The 19,640-nt window shown below is 39.6% G+C and overlaps 1 protein-coding gene across 1 annotated transcript in view; it reads left to right on the top strand.

Moving 5' to 3' along the window:
* mn1a (MN1 proto-oncogene, transcriptional regulator a) overlaps positions 1–19,607 on the top strand; it is a 61,542-nt gene extending 41,935 nt beyond the window's left edge. The window contains exon 2 of the mRNA XM_088617687.1: positions 18,733–19,607. Within this exon, the coding sequence (XP_088473813.1) occupies positions 18,733–18,785 (53 nt within the window). The 3' untranslated portion in view covers positions 18,786–19,607. The remainder of the gene's footprint in view (positions 1–18,732) is intronic.
* Positions 19,608–19,640: the final 33 nt, after the last annotated feature.

The following is a 19,640-nucleotide window of genomic DNA, read 5'->3' on the forward strand; positions in this document are numbered from 1 at the left end:
AGAATACACAGATCAACACCGTCACTTATTATAATCTCAACTGAAAGAGATCCTGCTGGAAGAATGGGATAATGATTGAGAAAGTCAATGTTTGGAATCAATGTTGAGGAATACATTCCACGTCCCGTTCAATTTGTGTTCATAGGCCGACATGTTGTTGGGAGAATGTTTCTAATGAGTCTGCCTGTGTATCCCTGTGGGAAGTTTTTAAACTTGACCATAAAGATGCTTCAAGAAAAGTAGCAGGGTGGTAGGAAACTGCTCAAGATACTATAACCTTTCCTATGCTCCTCATTTTATTTTGTGCTTTATTTTATTACACTTTTTAATAACTCCCGGGAATAGAACAAGGCCAGGGGTGGCTATTGGAGTTGTCAGAGCTCTGAGCCATTCGTGAATCTTGTCAATGATAAATTGAAATACCAGACTTAAAAGAGTAAAAAAAGTGTGACAGGAGCTGTGTACTTTAGAAAGTGAGCTGGGGAAGTTGAGGAAAGAAAAAGTAGACCCCTACACCCCTGGTGGCCCTCCTGCCCAGGGCTGTGCTACACTGTGCAACACAATACAGGCTCCCCACAGGTGTGGAGCAGTTGCACAGGAGCGCGAGAAATTAAATGCCAGCAATTCCGTGCCACTACATTGTGAGGGAATTGTAAGTAGCACCTGCTTGAGCCCCTCTGTAAAGCAAGATGCAAACTTTAAATACCATAGATGTTCTGGATTCTTTTTCTGTGTTACACTGAAGTGCAAATTCCAAGCGAGGAAAGATTTTGAATAGATAAGACTACAACAGATTCTCACTTTTCTTCTGTTTTCAATAATATCATGGGCACCTTTGAATGAAATGCCACTTATTATCTGATGCAGAGTTGGATGTTTTATCCCAGAGGCATGTGGAAGGTCAGCCTGTTGAATAAAGCAAAGGTTACTGTTTCCTCGCATTACATTGTTTTAACTGTAGCAGTAGAGATCAGCCCCTGTGTTTCAAAGCAACATCCTAAGAGTTTCCCTTGCTGTGTGGGGTTCCAAGCACTGATATCCAGTGTCCTCTGGATTTCATTCCAGATGTGCTGTCAATGATTTTATGACCCCTATCATTGAACTTAACTGGCTTCATTGGGATGTTTTTTTTTCAGTTTTCAGTTCTCATGGAAGTGATCAGGTGTTCAATGAAGGTACATCGGCATGTGGAAATGTACAATTTGTACATTAATACAATTTGTACTAATAAAGAAATGTAATTACGTATTTGAGAGCTGAGCTGAAAGAGCTGGGAGGAGATTCTATAAGTTTTATCTTAATATCTAAGACCCGAACAGTATTTTAAAATTGCGTGTGGTGCCTGTTAAAAAACTATTTGATATTCTTGGCACTGGGCAGCAATGTTAAGCAATTGGCACAGTGGTTATGGCACTGTGGCCCTGGGTTTGATTCAGGACCTAGGGAGCCATCTGTGTGGAGTCCGTATGTTCTTCTCGCATTGGCCTGGGTTTCTTCTGCTCTGGTTTCTGCTCCTGCAAAAGAAGTCTTTCTTAAGAGATGCTTGCACTTTAAATGTGAACCCTAACCTTTCTACTTCCTTTGTGCAAACCAAACATTTCCTGCAACAGCTGTCTGGGAATGTACCCCAAGCAAATCAAACAAACACAAAAAGCAGGATGCTTCAATGCAGTCATATGTTTCCGGGATCATTGTAATCAATAACAAACCCAGAGTGAGGGAATTGTTTAATTCAAAAATATAATTCATTATCATACTCTACTGTGCTGCATAAATATAACAGTCATCTTTTTTACATATTACAGATGTGCCTAAAACGAATCCTATAACATTGCAAAAGTCTACAAATCAGTCTTCTTTGAATCAGCTAACAGCAAAGGCAGATCTTTGAAAAACCCTTTACAGTATATCAAGACACAGTGAACTGACTTAGGACAGTATCACTGTTTGAAAGACTCATTCAGGTGATTTCATCACTCCTGTCTTGCAACATTAGGCCTTCAGGGCCTTCAGTTGATTCCAGCCTTCGATGTATTTGTTTCTGCTAGGAGTTTGCATGTTCACCCTGTGTTCATGTGAGTTTTCACAGGGTGTTCTGCTTTCTTAGCATATACAGAGGACATACAGGTTAAGTGTAATTGGTGATTTCAAAATTGCCCCCTGGGGTTTGATTCCCAAGCATCTAGGAGAAGACAGAAAAACTGGCAAACCCCTATTTCTTCCCCATGAATGTTGCAGTGTCAGTGCGTTTCTGACCTGCAAGCATTTATGACGCGTCAGCAATGAACTGGTGCAGGATCATAAATCTGACCAGCCATTAGGACAGGACCTCTGTGTTGTAGTTTAATGAAATACTATGGTTACATTTGTTGTGGACTAGGGATTCAGTTTTGAATGATGAGTAAAACAGGTTAGCATAGAAAACAGCATCGCCACTTAGAAACATCAAGAGTGTCATTTCTTGAGCTGGAGTTCATTGACTTATAGACGTCACAGAGCTCCCAGAACAGAGGTAACATTTTCTGCATTTAACTGTCATTCCCAACTTCTCCGTACAGCGTACTCTTTTCTAAAAGCTGCTGAGGAAATGAAAAAGCCAAGGTATATCTTTTTGAAGGAAGACGTGGTTATGCTTATGTAGGCATAGTTCATTTGCAAGGTGGGATAAATCACAGGCAAGATGTGACTCAGAAAGTCTGGGAAATCAATCCAGTGAGGGACACTTTGGCCATGAAACCAGGATTCCATTGTCTACAGCACGTGTGTAGATTTATATAACAACCCTATCATTAATCACTGCCTCACAATTAAACCATGGGCTAGTGTGTGACGGGCATCCCAGCTCTACTATCTGTTGCAAGAAACCATAATTGTGATAAGATTTCAAACTAGTAGTAAAATAAAAATAAAAGGTCAACTGAGATCTCTTTTTGCTGGGAGATACATTTACTTTATATTCAGTGAGTTTACCAGCACGGCTCCTGGTATTTCTGAAGGATACTTAAATTGAAACTTAATCTCTTCATTAGAAAGTGTGCATTTCATCACGAACAATGCATATTTATGTTTGCTGCTATCATTATATTTTGGTTTATTTTCATCCCCAACATGGCATTTGGGATTTCCAGTGGATGTTACGTAATGCAGAAGTGCCACAGCAATTCAGGTTAACAATGATATATAAAGTATATTTGCTAAGTGTATATTTCAACATTAAAAGCTCAAAATACAGTTAAATACACTTAGACATTTAGTATGTGCAGAATGATGTCTGGAGTCCCTTGCGGAATTTCTTAGATGCTTACACAGTTTTCACATTGTGTTACTCTACAGTTTGCAGTCATGATGGAAGTATCTGTGAGCTCAAAATTTGGTGCAAGCAATTACAGAAGCAGTTCTTTTTGGTTAAGTGTACAAAGAGCTCTCTACCAATTTAGCACACCTGCTTGGTGAACATTTTTCCCATTCTTCTTGGCAGATTTGCCTTAGCTTTTTGAATGTAATTGGGGACTGTTTGTGAACCCCAATTTCTTAAAGTCTTTCCACAGATTCTGAATAGGATTCAAGTCAGGACTTCGGGTAGTTCAAGTAGGTAGCTGTGTAAGCATGCATAGGCTGCAACAGAACAAGTAAAGGTTTATTCTGTGGTTAAAGAGAAGAAAGGGAATACTATGTTTCGTCTTTACTTTTCCTTTGCAGGACTTTCACTGGGCCACTCAAGGACATCCCTTCAATATTATTAAGCCACTCCTGTGTAGCTTATGTTTTGTGTCTTTGACTCATTGTCCATTTTGGATCCAGTTTGGATGTGAAGCAGGTTTCCTCTAGAATTTGCACTGTAGTCCATCTAAGTACCCATCATACTTGACAAGCTTCCCAGTTGCTGATGAGAAACAGAACTATAACATAATTCTGCTAACACCACGCTTGACAGTAGGGATGGTGTTGATTAGGTGATGCACTATGTTGAGTCTTCATGAGACGTATCTTCTTCACATTCAGCTTTGGTCTCACAGCTGCATCCCTAACCAGTTTCCTCCTTGCTTGGCTGCTCAGTAAAGATGAACAGATAGATCTAGGCAGGGTCTGGGTGATATGATAAACATTTCACTTCATAAGATCAACTTCACAGTGCTATAAAGGATAGTCAATGTTTATTTTTTATTTTGTACCTTTGTCCTGCCTGATATGTGCCTGTCTACACATTTACATTTGAATTATTCTGAAAACCTCTTGGTCTTCATGGTTGAATCCTTGCTTAAAATACACTACGTAACTGCAAGACCTTACAGAGACCGGTGCATGTATGGTGAAATTGTGTGAATCACTATTATTTCACTCAGGCAGAGGCCACTCAACTAACTGTGCAGGTCACTAAGGTAATTTTGAGCACCTAAAATAACTAAGGTTTGCCACAGCAAAGGGTTCGAATGATCATGCAGTCATGCAATATGCACTTTTGCAATTAAGTTAAAAAATGGTATACATCATTCTGGTCAGAATACTTTTCAAGGCACTGTATTTCACACACAGAGGAACTTCATTTTTTACAGAATAAATTTTTTGCTAACCTTTTAAAATTTAAATATAGCTTTAAGCATTTGTCTTGTATATATATCACATATGCACAGTCCCTTATTAACTAAAAAAATCTTAATTGGCTGTGCCATCGGATTGTAGAAGCGAAATATGTGTGTATGTTTATGTAGCTGCCTTTATTGAACAGATGACTTGCTTGATTTGAAGGTTCAATAGGGTTTTGCCGATTGCCTTTGCCAAGAGATGGGATGCAATACTGTTTTGCGCTCCAAGTCGTCTTTGCCATCAGTTATAGGAGTGAACTTGGGAGTACTGGCGGGAAATTCTCACAACCTCCCACACACAAAAACATAAGCCACAAAGAAACTCGCAATAACTACGGCGAAGTGAAGTGTGAAAATACAAACTGCTTAGCTTAAGACTTAATGTCTCTAACTTACTCCTTCCCTCCCCTCCCCCCACTGTAAAGCAGGTGTCCCAGTGAATTTTTCTCTCTATTCACACAGATACCTTTTGTCTCCTGTAGGAAATGCCTTTTTCTCCTTAGTCCTCAAGAGCCTGTTTGTTTCCCATTCAGGCTGTGTGACTCTCTTCAGGAGGGGGAGGGGGATGGGGGGAGGGAGTGGAGGGGGTGGGGGGTTGCTCTACCCCTGTGAAAAGCCCCCTGAGGCCAAGCCTGTGCTGGCGGGACAGTGCCCCAGGTGCTGGGGTCAGGCCTGGCAGCAGGGGACAAGCCTGCAGGCCTATTGACATTCACAAGCGCAAAGTTCTGGGATTAAACCCAGGGGATATTTTTCTTTTTCTCTCTCTCTTGCTTCCTCCCCCTTCTCTCTCTTTCTCTCTCTCTCTCTTTGCTTTGTAAAACAGGGAAATAAAGCAACCCAGCTGGCCAGGCCAAATATATAATCAATAGTCTTCCAGAAAGAGAGAGAAAGGGGGTAAAAAAGAACATTCAGCCTGCCAGCATTACAGGCTGGAACTGGTGCCAAATGTCCAGCACAAAAGACGGTCCACCCCCACCCCCCTTACTGCAGCAGTCACAGAAGTTAACTTTTGCCATCTTGTCAACACTTGGCTTAACAGCGCAGCCCCAGGGTTTTAAACCTTGAGCCGTGGGGAGGTCGGGGGGTAAGCACAGCCTTCGCACGGGGCTCTCCGCCACGTCCCTTTGCCATGACGGTCTTCCCTTTGAAGACAGGAGGATATTGAAAAGGCATTAAGAGCTGATAATTGGTGTAATCAGGGGTTTTGAGAGTGGTGGAGGCTGGGGAGGAGAAGTGGTCAATTTTGATTTGCGGCCTGACAGAGCCAATGGCTTCCCTTTCTGACTGACAGCCCAGTGACAGCCACCTTCCCTCTTGTGTAAACCTTTTTTTTCAGCTCACACAGTGTCCCTGCTGCACTGTCACAGAGCAATAAAGCACATCACCCCAGCACACCCTGCCCTTCTTAAGGAGTGAAATATAGCCTGAGGAAGGGACAAGTAGCTGTTTAGGTGATAATTAAGGCATTTTATCTTAATTTGAGCTGTTAAGAAGTATCCTCTTTTGTGATTTACGACCTCACCAGGAGACCCTGGGATTCTACACCCCAGGCACAGGCTGTCAGATCCATCCAGATGGACCCCAGTGCCTGTTTCACAGTAAAAAGAAAAAAAAAACCCAAACCCTTTGACTGCTTCTATCCATTGAGCTATTTTCATGTGTCTGGTTGGCTTCGATGGGCTAATGCGTGGAAAATGCAATCCAGCTTCTTAATGTCTGCCACTTCTTTGGACAGGATCTGACTTCAGGACTACCGATTTTCACCCAGACAGAACATCAGCCTTTCATGGTCATTTGATCCCACTTCAGAGAAGAAAGCTGATCTCTGCTAAACTTAAATACATTTTTTTCCAAAGAAAAAATATTAGAATACACAGGAGTGGCAAGAAATGAAATATGTGTTGGAAATGGTTATTTTTTAACTTAGCAGAACATTTTGGAAATTATTTTACTGTCTGTATAAAATAAAGTACTCACTTTCAAATAACATAATGTATCATAATATATGTAAAAACATACTTGGAATTTTTTTTCTGAACAAGACAGCTTATTTATTTCAGCTCTCTACAGAAAAAGGAGAGTCTGATTGGACATACTAACTCAACCCTGTTACAGAAATAGGTTCATAACTCTTTAATATATAAATAACCGACATAAAATAGGTGGCAATATATACAGAGGCTAGACATAAGTAAACAGACCCCCATATTTATTCTGGAACCATGCTGTTCTTTTCTCCACCAAAAAAAGTTATGCCCTTTTTTAAAAAATCAAAGAATCTAAACAGGGGCCAGTATGGTGAGAATCAACAAAAAGACATTTTATTCAATATTTTCCAAAGTTGCAGAAATTCGAGAGATTCAGATTCAGAGGGGTTCAGTCAGGAAATTGTACAATGTATGGACAAACACAACAATTCTGCAGTAATAGAAACACCTTTGTGACCGGTTGTGGGGCTGACACTCTATTCTGAAGCTGAAGGCCAGAGTTTTCTCAGTCGAGATTGTCTTGACTTGCTTTCAGTAGCCCTATAGCGGGATCTAGGGTTCCTGTGCATTACAGCGCAATTTTAAAATTTGTAAAAAGATTAAATACCCAAAATAGCATTGCAGTGCCCTTTAAGTGTTTAGACATATTTTCATTCATCTTAGCAGTTACAATATTAAGAAAATTCTGTTATCAAATTTTGCAACTGCACATTAATAAAGTCGTCAAAAAGCGAGCAGCTAACTTTACTGTAACGGAGTGACACGTGAATTAAAAATTAAAAGGCCTAAGCAATTGGTCATTTTGGGATAAGGTTTAATTAAAATTAGCTGCCAATTGAGAAAGGTTTCTTTGCATGTACATCAATCAATACGTCATTAAAAAGCGTAGTTGATTATCTAGACAATCTGATATATTTCATAACCATTACAGAACAAATACAAATTTCATATAGAGCTCATAAACAAAGATCAGCTAAAGCTCTCCACACAAGCTGTGTGATGAGGTCACAAAGTCAAAGGATAGCAGATCTTTTGGAATAGGTAGACTGTCCCTTTTGTTTGTGTAAGTGCTGTAGGTCAGCACTATATAATGTTGCTGCTTGCTTTTAGCAAGTGAGTAATACACTTACACAATAAAATACAGTTATGTGAAAAGTTTTAGTTGGTAAGTATTCCAGTTTATTAATGAGTTTATTATCAAAACAGTATTATGAAGCAATGCACTAATGTTTAATAAATATCACAAAATACACTATATTTGTTGAAGTAATAATGTTGGCTTTTAACATCTAATAGATAAGTACATACATTTGCAAATTCTTAAAAACAATTGATAAATTCTATTAGTATTAATAGTAGATAAGTAGTATTTTATTTTGCCTCATGCTTGATTTTCTCAATTCACAATTCATGGCACTATTTAATATACTTTCTAAATGCCAGAAAAACACCATATGTAACACATTTGTTACAGATGAGCTGAAAACGTTTGACAGTGCTGCAGACTGGATCAGCAATCTTATTCAGCCCGTTCCTGGCAGAGGATCTGTGACAGGGAGTTCCAGGATGTGGTTTACTGGGACGGCAACAGAAGAGATAGTCAAAGCGATACACACATGCTCAGTGGTATTCAGCTCTAGTGCTTGGCCAGGCATTGGGTGGGCAGTATGAACGGGGGACACCAGCTTTCATAAAAACACTGCCCCGTTTGGACAGATGGACCAGTTCTAATAGAGACAGGCGGGAATCTTACATTCTTACGTTTTGTTTATCCCAAAGTGCTTTGCTCACTTTAACCTAGCACTCCCTGAATAATGCACAGCGGGCTTCTATTCATTTTCTTATCACTTCATCCAATTCAGGGTTGTTGGTGGTAAGCAGTGGGCACAAGGTAGGGTACACCCTGGACAAGCCAGTCCATCACAGGGCACACACAGACACATACATGCACACACTTACATCGGGGACAATTTCCCCAGGAGCCAATTTATGTACAGTATTACTAAGTATTTTTGACTGTGGGAGGAATCCCACATGTACACTGTATAACATACAAACACCACGCACATAGTATCCCAGGTCCGGGAATGAACCCAGGGCCCCAGTGCCCCAGTGCTGTGAGGCAGAAATCCTAACCACTTGAACATTACATTGGGGTCCAGAGCAAGGAGTGACACCTACTGGTCCACTAACAGCATTTACAGTAGCAACCTGATTTTCCTCAGAGTGAGGCCTGGTCCTAAAGAAAACCCCAATTCAATTAGTCTTATAGGTCACCTGTTTCTAAAGGGAAAAGGGAAAGAGAGAAAGAGCACATGTGTATGCTATTAATAAGTGCACTGCTAAATTAAAAGAACTCTTGTCCTGTCAGGAATGGATTCCCAGATTTTAGTCCCAGATAATCTCTAAATGACTTAATTTGAACAAATCATCTGTGTAATTGGAACTGTTACAGGTCTTCAAAAGTGATTTAATGGTGAACTATAAAACTTGCCGGACTAGGGATTTCAAGGACTGGACCGCTTAGAGGGCTCCTGTGTCCTGACATACTCAGCCATTTTCAGTTTCTGAAATCAGACTGGAAGGTGGTAACACTGCTGTCAAGTTCTTGGAAATTTGTAAGATGATGAAAACAAGAAGGCATATCGGTATAAGTGGGATAAAAGGAAAAAAATAGGGTTGTTTTCCTTTGCAAGTTTCTTCTTTTGTCACCTGCTCTCAACTGTGTGCTTCCCAATATATCCTTACAACATCAGTTGGTCTCCCAGGAGGGGAGTCTAAGTACTGACGTGGGGCAGTGATGTTGTTTTTTAGGAGCGCTGATGTGTTTCTTATCTGATAATCCTTGTAAATATTTGGCTGAACGGAACACTGTAGCCATCATTAGCAGCTATTTGGTATTTGTTTTAGAATCACTAAGCTTTATGGGATAATGACTCAGACAGTGAATGAACTGTCAATGGCTGCTTGATGATCTGTAAAAGATAAGCACACAACATCTGCTGGCAAGGGGGCAGTGCAGAAGGTCAACAGGGCCTAGTGATGGACCCTAGTTATAGAGCACTTTATAGAGGTAGAGATTCTGGTACTGTCTGAGTTAAAAGAGTGACCAGAATACCATCTTAGATGCTTTATAAGATAAGACCGCTTAGTAAGACATTTCCCTTAAACTAAAAAAAAGTATTTAAAATATTAACAACATATTAAAATATTAAGCTTTGTTATCCTTATTTACTTTTATTGATATACTTTATTAGGATATCTCAAATATTTTAAGGACTATTACGACACTGCACATTTTAATTCTCTTTTTTTTTTCTTATTGTTCCCTCAAGTTTTGATTTTCTTCTCTTATCCAGCAAAATATTAGCCCAGCAGATCAGTCCTGGTCCAAAGGAGCATTGTAGCTCTTACTTTCTAGTCCAAAATGGCACTTTAATCACTGAATCTAATTAAATCCTTAAATTAACATATGCCTGTATTAGTTTAATTAAACTGTTTTCTCTATTTACTCCTTGATATCAGAAACACTCAGTTTTAGCAGTATTGGTGTTGAGACATTTAGTTAATAGAACTCAAGGAAGTTAGTTTTTAACTTGTAATACATGTAATTTCATAAACTGTTGGTTTCCTGTATGTTCTGGGGTTTTAGAATCCCAACATGTGCATAGAGGTATGAGTTGGAATCTGAATCATTCTTTACCAAGTAGATGAAAGTAGTGCAGTACTTGTAATTGCATTAAAATTTCTGTTAAGAAGGAGGAACTCCACAATCTATGTAGGAAAGGGAGTGAATGTTAAATCCTGAACTGAGAGGACAAAATAATGCATATTCATGGAGCTTCAACATATTGGCTAAATGTTTATTAAAAAACTGCTCAAAGTAGAAGCTGCGTGAAATCTGGCAAACATTTGTTTCATAAAACACTGAAGCAAGAATCATATACAAAGAAACCATGTTTGGAAAAGGTCCCCTGTTTATTCTGGACCTGAACTGGTTTGAACATTCTCAGTAATTATGAGCTCAGGAGAATTATCTGGATACACTGTCTTTGTCTCCATTAATAGCAACAATCAACTGTTCTCTGCATTTGATCATTATTGTCTACTATATTTTGGTTGGTGATATAAAGAAAAAGGTCATAATAAAAACATAAAAGAAGGGATTTGCTTCAGATATTTATTTAAACACAAAACTTATTTTTCATTCTCTATGTATTGAGGGATTTATTTTGGAAAAGCAGGTAGTGTAAGACTTCCTCTGTGACAGTACCAGGGAAAATTGCTTAAAAGAGATGCTATAATTTTATGTCAAGTTGCCTCTCACTACACAGAAGAAGAGGTATGAGAAGAGGCATTGTCAAGATAACGCCCTGGGCAGCAATCACAGTGAACCTAGTGATTTGATTAGTGGAGAGGGACCTCAAGCTCTGTAATCAAACGTCTTCACATTTCACTGGAAGAGTGTCCTCCCCCTACACTACCGTCTTCTGATAACCCCAATAAGGAAGCCATCTCTGGTCTAACTCCTGAGATCTGATGAGATCAGGTTCCGAGGTGATGTGGGCTTCAGGCAAAAGTTAACTTAATCTTAATCAGAGAGGAGGGAGGCGGAGTATTCCTTAAGAACAAAGCAGACCAGTGTTTTCAGTATGTCCCCACCTCAGGCATTCGAAAGGAAAGATGCCAATGGATTCAAGACAAACCCGTGCACATGAGCAAAGCACAGAGGTCAGAAACATATCCTACACTTTTACTTTCAAGGAGTTGGTTGTATCAGCTGCATTTCCCCTATTTGTTTTTTTATGTATCCTGTTACATGTATGATTCTCTGAGATCACTTCTGCTTATAAAATGCCAAAAAGACTAATAATAAAGGCTGACTAAATGCTTAGATATACATAGAGCATTTTTGACAACAAAGAAACGTAATGTTAAAATGACATATAATGTTAAAATTCAAACAATGAAAACCCAAGAATACTTTCATCAAATAACTAATGATTATTACAACTGTACCCCACATATTCTAATTCTGGGTACACAAACTCCAGTGACACCCGGACATCTGGCCAGTAATGAGTAACTGCCTGAATCTGAGATCGTCCCATCAGGGTTATAGGTGTAAAACTCAGCTTTAAATAAGTGCTTGTACTGTCTTTATTTTATAAAGAGCAAAACATTGAATATTATTTGAAAATGATTAAACTAATAAAATTAGCATAAGAAAGATATCAATTATATTTATGCCTAATGGTGTTTATTTAAACAGAAGTTCAGGAGGAGGTCAAATTCCAGTCTCACACTTCCACCCCTCTACGTGGTAGTGCACACATCTTTTCAAGCTCTCTGCATTTTCACACGCAGTGTTGCTGGGACCTTACCTTTATCATGTTTGCCTCGTACAAGCCAGGACTGGAGTCATGTTCTTAGGTCATCAGCCCCAAACTCTACACTAAAAAGTAGCTCTTCTGCTCCCAATCAGTCTGCACTTTTCATTTGGTCCTCCAGAGGTTGTCAAACGTTTGAGGAACTCCGAACAACTGTGATTGTTTGTACTCTCTCTCTTTTCCTTCTTCCTTTTTTTAATCCTGGTTGTTCCACCTTCCCTCCTTCCCCCTTTTCTTTTCATTTCTGGCCGATTGTCCCAGTACTGGCGCTGTCTTTACGTTCGATTTATGCATTTTAAGAGGCTGATAGAAAATGCACGAACAGTGTAATGTAGCTCGGCCCATAAGGCTTTCTTAAAAGAAAGGGGTTGTTTTCAGACTGTCCACCCCATCCCCCCATAGGCTCCGTGGTCTTTAACCGGCCCACCCATATTATCACAAATATTATTTTTTTATTTGAAGAATGCATAAGTACTTCCAGACCTGAATATCAGTGGGATATTTTCACTAACATGTAGTGCCTTTCAGTGGGGCCTCTTTAGGTCCTGGGCCTTGCGCAATTGCAGACATTGTGTACCCACTAGTGTAGGCCCTAGATTGTCCAACTCACCGTGTCTACTAAACCCCCATCCTATATTTGTTGTAGCTTTTCAATGTAGCCGGACTGCTGCCCACTTCACCGCACTGGTGTAAGCTCATGGTGACAGTCTACACTAGATCAGGGCTTCCTCGTTCACAGTCCCCACTCCGCCTGGCACTTGAAGCCCAGGCTGCTATGGTGAGAGGTTCCACCCCACCCCTTTACCCCCTTCCCTTGGTTGGTGTCCAACAGGTGTAGTGTCTTCCCTTGATTCTTCCCCCCACCAAAGCTTCCATTCGTGAACAAAACTGATATTCTTCTTCTTTCATGGGTTCCGCCCTGAATACTTTCTCACCCATTCCAGACTTCAACAAGTGGTAGCTCTCATCCTCCGTCTGTATCAGGCTACTCGTCCAGGTTGCTGGTGTGTCTTTCGCTGCCCACCCTAGAGTTCCAATCTCTCACTCTCTGGTGCTGCTAGTGCTGTCACTTGCTCCCTCGTGTTCTGTCACCCACAACTTATGTGCCTCTCATTCATTTCATTCACCATCAGTGTTCCTCTGAAACACTGCATATCTGAACCTTCTCATTCAAGCAAGTTGAAGCCTGCATCATGCATGCTTCACATTGACTGCATATGTACAGTAAATCTACTGAATTAAGCAAGCTCAGGCCTGCGTCATATGCACTTCTCATTGTGCTACACAAATGTTCTAAATGGCAGCTCGGTGTTAGAAATCTGCTTCCATGTTTTGGTGATCCTTTTGGGGGGGGTGGGGGGGGGTTACAAATCTATTCGTTGGTTTGTTTTTTGCCTCTATGAAAATTTGACGAACAACCGAAAATATCAAAACTTCACCATCAAAAATATTTGCCTTAATAAAATATCCCATTTTTAGCAGTACATAACTGAAAATAACACAAATGTAGGCATATTTGACTACACATTTTGCTTACAAATTTAAGTGAGCCAGTACACATCCTAAAATGTCAAAGCACAACTTTATCAAATAAATTACAGTATTTCAAAATGCGTCAGGCCACCCTATTAAAAAGTAACTGGATCGAGATAGCCCCTACTCACTATGTGTTCAGGAATTTGGAGTTAAACAAAGCAAGGACAGTTTATTTTGCATGTTTAGAAACAGAGACCTACTTGTTTTTAATATAATGTGGTTTTCACTCAACCAAAGAACAAGGAATTTAAGCACCTTCAGGATTTCATGGAAAATTTTCCCATTAAAAAGTCCCCTAGTTTCCCAAGGAGAACAAAGAAAGTACTGACATTCAGATAAGGGAGACAAAAGTATTGTTTCTCATGGAAGTAAACCATTGACCTGTGACCAGGGTTTCTTAGATAAGGGTGCATATGGTGTTTCTTTTACTGAAGAAAAGGATCTGGAACTTCTGGTATGTTATCTGGAGGGAAGACAGCTCCCAAACTGTAGACCCCTGTTCTGTTCATAAATTAGAGAGCTGAACAGCTTTTTTTTAACTTGCACCTTCCTGAGCTGTTCACACTTACTACAACATGAAAAGGTAAAATATTGTCATGATATCTATGTCAAAGCTGTAGGATTAAAGTAAATCAGGCTAATCTTATCATTGTGCAACATAGGTGGCAAAACAAACGATAATAACACAACTCAATTTGCATTAAAATCTAATTTTGTGGTGTAAAAGCATTAAAATATTACACATTACAATCCATTCCTTTACAAAATTATGCACACCTAGCTCTTTAATTGTTTGATTAATTTAATAAGTAATTAAATTATACAAATAACCACCTGGACTGAAATGGGTTGGAAGGGCTAATATTTGACTACCTTATTCCTTATAAACATTAAAATACAGGGAGGGAAAAATCCAATTAGAATACACAGTATAGCAGTATAGCAGAATATAGCACTGAAGGTCATAACATTAATTTGTACAGAGTAGTAAGATAATGGATTTAGGGAAATGTAGTTATGATAAGTTCTGATAAAATACATGTGACACATAACATGGTGGAATCCTTTTACTTTGTTCTTGAACTCTTGGAGCCATATTCCTAAATTATCTATCAGCATTCTATATCTGCACTCTATAATTAAGTTGTAATATAAATAATTTAAGGATTTTAAAATAAAATTTACTGCTGGCAACAGTAACATTTTGTAATAACAGGTGTCTGTGTAAAAAAAAAACCCAGCTGTTTTGTAAACCTAGAGAATAGACTTCGTACACAAGATGGACAATTAATGAGATGGACTTTATCCTGGTTTCATAGTTATGTGAATAGAATGTTCACAACATCCTTCTGAACAGAGTACTAGTGCAATACTGTTCTATTTATGCTGCTGGTTTGACTTCAACTACTGGGTTAAAATACCCTAGGAATGAACTCATAGCTAGGGATCTGGAGCCATAACAAGTACCCTGTTTACTGGTTAGGGTTCTAGTTCCCTAATCCCACATTTTCTAAAGAAGCGTTGTAAAAATGGTGTATAATAAAAATATTAAATATTTTTATAATAGAAATATTGTGTATATAATAGGGCACTTATTCCAATCTAAGAACCAAATTTCAGGATTCACAAAAATATGAAGTCGAAAGGTTCTAAAACAATGAATTAGCAACTGACAATTCTATGTGAAGAATTTGGAACTGCTACTGGTGAACTTGCCAGAGCAAAAGGAAACAATTAAATTAAGAAGAACACTTCAAGAACATAACAAAATAATGCTTTCCATCTGATATGAAAGATAAGTTTATTGATCAGAAGATTCCACCCAGCCCTTTCCAGAAGGATCTCAGCGAATCTTTAACAAGACAGCCTAGTTCCAGACTCCCAGAACGCTATATGAAATTAACTTTCGGTTTAATTTTTGCTTCGTCTCTGACCTGTAATTCACATTTCCCTCTCAATCTAATTATAAGGAAGTCATTTGGAAGGTATTGTCAACGCCCTTTGAGAATTTTTGAATAGCTCTCTAAAGCTCTCTCATAATCTTTTATGTTCAAGACTAAAACAATTAAAATGTTTAATGTATTACATTATTTAAAAAGTAGGAAATATCTTTTCTTATTTGGAAATATATTTGGAGTATGTCCTTATCAGAAACGTTGCTTTGTAACGTGTTGATTGTTCTAATTCTATCAAATAGACAACATGGAGCAAATGACCTCTCACTCGTAAATGTTCTTATGCCATTAAAATTGTACAGAATATTCTAAATTAGTTAAAAGAAAATGTCGATGAATCGGGGGATATAACAATAAAACCAAACAAAAATTAAATATACACTGACGGGTGTTCCGAGAGTACAAAAGGTGAAATTTCAAGGCAATTTTAAGATATATGGACTGCTTACATTAAATTGAGTCTCCTTACAATTTAGCTTTTAAGATACTGAAATGAGGTTTTCGGGGGATCAAATGATCATCAAAGTAAAGGCCAGAACCTCTTCAGCTTTAACTTAGTGTAACAGTGTCGGGTTTGCGTGTACTGCCTGAGCACCGGCAGGGCGCTTCTTATCCTTAACCAGGGAGTGAGCGGTGTGCCGGTGTGTAGTCGTGTAGTAAGGCGTTTCTTCTTCATTATATACGACGTAGGGTTTTTCATTGGGAGTAATACTTCTGTAGTTATTTCGCTATTAGGCTGGTTCAGAGCTCGAACCCCGTCCGCGCTCTCATGGGGATCTTAAATAGTAACCCGACGAGCCTCAGGTGCTGTAGCTGCGCATTCCCACGCGCCGCGGAGCAGAGAATGCGGTGGCAGGTGTGCTCTACTGTCACATTAGGGAAACCTAAATAAATAAAAAAACAAAAAGTAGAAAAACATTGCACCTCATATTTTGCATTTTTTATTTATCCTCATGGCCATCCAGAGTCCGTCATCTTACAAACGTTATTCGACTAAATGTCCATAGTTTAGGTGTAGGTGCAATGCACCTACATGGCCCTGGTGGTAATTTCTTTGAAATACCTATCTTCATATCTTAGCTGTGGTTAGGTAAACTGTGTTAGGCTGTAGAGCCATCTCGATACTTCTCTATACCCAGGGAGCTGTATGTAAGTTTTGCAACTTTTAGTCTTGACTATATGAAGTTACATTAAATATATACAAATACATCTGCTGACAAAGTCAGATTTGGAAGCATAACCAGACACTCTGCTTTTTTATTTCCCTATGATTATGCCAATGAAACTTGCCTGTGGCTCCTTTTCCAAATCAACTTTGCACTTCTCTTTTTGGAGCAAGTAAGATTTTCCTATCCTTCCTGTGAGCAGATTGCTTATTTCAAATGTGTTTCTTGGCTCAAGCATTTCTGGCGAGGAATCAAAGCCTTAACCTTCCATGATGAATGCACGTCTGCTAACCACTAAGCCAGTTAGCTGGTAATACAGCACCAAAACAAATGCTTTTATAGATACTGGTTTATAGATATCGGCTCTCATCTGCTTTAAGGATATCCTGCCCATCCTTCCACTATAAGTGCACATACTCCTGAGTAGTTTATGATGTCATGCAATACATACCGTCTCTTATTGATTGTTTTTGGAACAATGGAAAATGGAAAATGGCATTCCCCTAAGAAAGATTTCAGGAAATATATATTTTTTTATTTTTATTTTTATATGCTCACTATGACCAAATAAAGACTTTGTGTAGTGTTGGAAACTAAATTGTAAGCTATACACCCTCCTTCCAATGATGTTCCAGTGATTTTGTTGAATTACAGATGATGTAAATACAGCGCATTGTTTTAAAGACTTTTTAAAAGTTGAATATCAACGAGAATTAAAACAAAAATGTCAAGAGCTAAAACATGTTGTTTGCATAAATATTCACTCTGCTGAATCAATACTTAATGGAAGAACCATTGGCAGCAATTACAGCAATTACTGTAAGTCGTTTTGGATACGTTTATATCCATTTGGGGCACACAAAATGCTAACATTTTCACCCATTCCTCTTTCCAAATTTGCTCAAGTTCTGTCAAGTAACTGAAGGATCATTGTTGGATAGCAATTTTCAAAATTTGCCCCAGGGTTTGTATGGAATCCATGTCAGAACATCACTGTGTTCTTGTCAAACCACTCCAGTGTAGCGTTGGCCATGTGCTTTGCGTCATAGTCCTGTGCATGGTGAAATTACATCCCAGTATTAGATCTTTAGCAGATAGAAGATTTGTTTTCTCTAAGATTTGCCTTTACTTTGTTCTGAAGTCTTGAAAAGCTTCTCAGTGTCGTTGATGAGAAGCCTCTTTACATCAAATATAATGCTGCCACTGCCATGCTTGACAGTAAGGATAGTGTTGACTTGGTGGGGCATTGTGTTGAGTTTGGGCCAGATGTAATGCTTTGCATTTAGACTAAAATGTTCCACTTTTTTATTTTTATTTTGCCACATTTGCAGTATCACTTAAAGTGTTCCACATACTGTACATCACGTATACATATACTGTTATCACGTATCACTGATACGTATCACGTATCACACGTATCACTGATACATGATTACTTATACTGTTATCATGTATATTGTTGCAATCTCCATGTGGGATTTGAGATGTTGTTTTGTAGTATATACAGGCCATCTCTGTAGAGTGACCAGGATAGTTTTTACTCATGGACATTTTCTCTCATCTCGGCCATTGAACTGTTTCAAAGTTGCCATTGGCCTCATGGTGCCAATTTTCCTCTTTTCCTGGCTGCTCAGTTTGGAGGGCAGCCTGATCAACAGATTACCTTTATGGTATGGTATGAAATGATACATTTCTTTTCTATGAGCTATTTTGAAAGCTTCTCGCTCTTTACGGTTGAATCTTTGCTTGAAATTCACTATCTCTCCCCACACAGAAATCGGCAGCAATGATTGAACAGAGACAGGGACTCACTAATTGTGTGACTTGTCTAAGTAACTCAGACAAATTTGGGTTTGCCATAACAAAAAATTTCATACAGGTTGTCAGACAGTTGGACTGGCAGACTGGAGAGCAGGATGAGGAAGTTCAGGGAAAAGTGGTGCTGGACAGGGATGACCCATAGGTCCAGGATGATGAGCCACCAAGGTGCAGAGCTGTGCTTTGCCCAGAGGTCATCACAGGGTGCAGGGGTCCAACCTCCCAGGCCGGGAAGAAAAACTCTGAATTGGGGTGGTCCGACCAGGAGGCGCTAATTCAAGACGTCTTCTCCACAGGCGAGGCCAGGCGTGCACTGTCAGGGCGGTCTCCTGGAAGGAAGTCCTCCTGAGACGTGCCTGGAAGAGGAGGGAACAGGATTCCCAAGCGCCGTCTGGATAGGGCCAACCGAGGCATCTGCTGAGGTCGGGTCCCTGCTTCAGACCCGCCCTCCGGTCTCCTCTCTGCTGGAGTCCCTGGATTCCCCTGGCAGCACAGCAGAGGGCCGAGCTCCCAGGCAGAGCCCGAGGGAACTGGAAACCAGGAACAAGAAGGGTTTCCGCTGGGATGCTGGATGCAGTGCCAGATCGCCGAGGAGTGCAGTGTATAAATACCCTCACAGCACCTGCTGCAGTGAGAGATTGAACTACAGCCAGGTGTTCTGTATCAGCTGTCTCCATGGCAATCAGGACAGAGCGGGGGCAAAACTTTTGGGGCCTATGAAGGAGGGAAACTCTAGTGACTAATGAAAAATGAGCTGAAACAACAGGCTTGTGATCGACTCTAGGTGCTCCAAATCAATAATCACACGCGATCTATCGGCGTTCTAGTTCTAGAAGCTAGAAGTATCGAAGTGATGGTCGCTTGACTCGCTCCATCAATCAGGTGGTTCGGCATTAGAATAGTTTAAAGTGCATCATGTCAATCGACGTCATTCAATTGTCGTTTCCCCCTCTTTTTGCACATTTCGAAGTGAAAGAGCCGAGGGGCTACGAACACCAAAATCCAGCCCTGCACTGAAGTTATAATGCACCACCGTGTATGAGTGTGATTCACGGATCCGTTAAAAAATGCAAACAAAATTTTAGCGATTTGTAAATGCTTTCTCTGTAATGAGCTGTAATTTAGCAGGATTCAAACAGTACTTTTTATATCAAAATAAAAACCAGCTAAAATAGTGAAAAAAAAACTGTATTGTATCATAGTA

The sequence above is a fragment of the Lepisosteus platostomus genome, chromosome 24 (assembly GCF_059453375.1).
Source record: "Lepisosteus platostomus isolate fLepPlt1 chromosome 24, fLepPlt1.hap1, whole genome shotgun sequence".
NCBI lineage: Eukaryota > Metazoa > Chordata > Actinopteri > Semionotiformes > Lepisosteidae > Lepisosteus > Lepisosteus platostomus.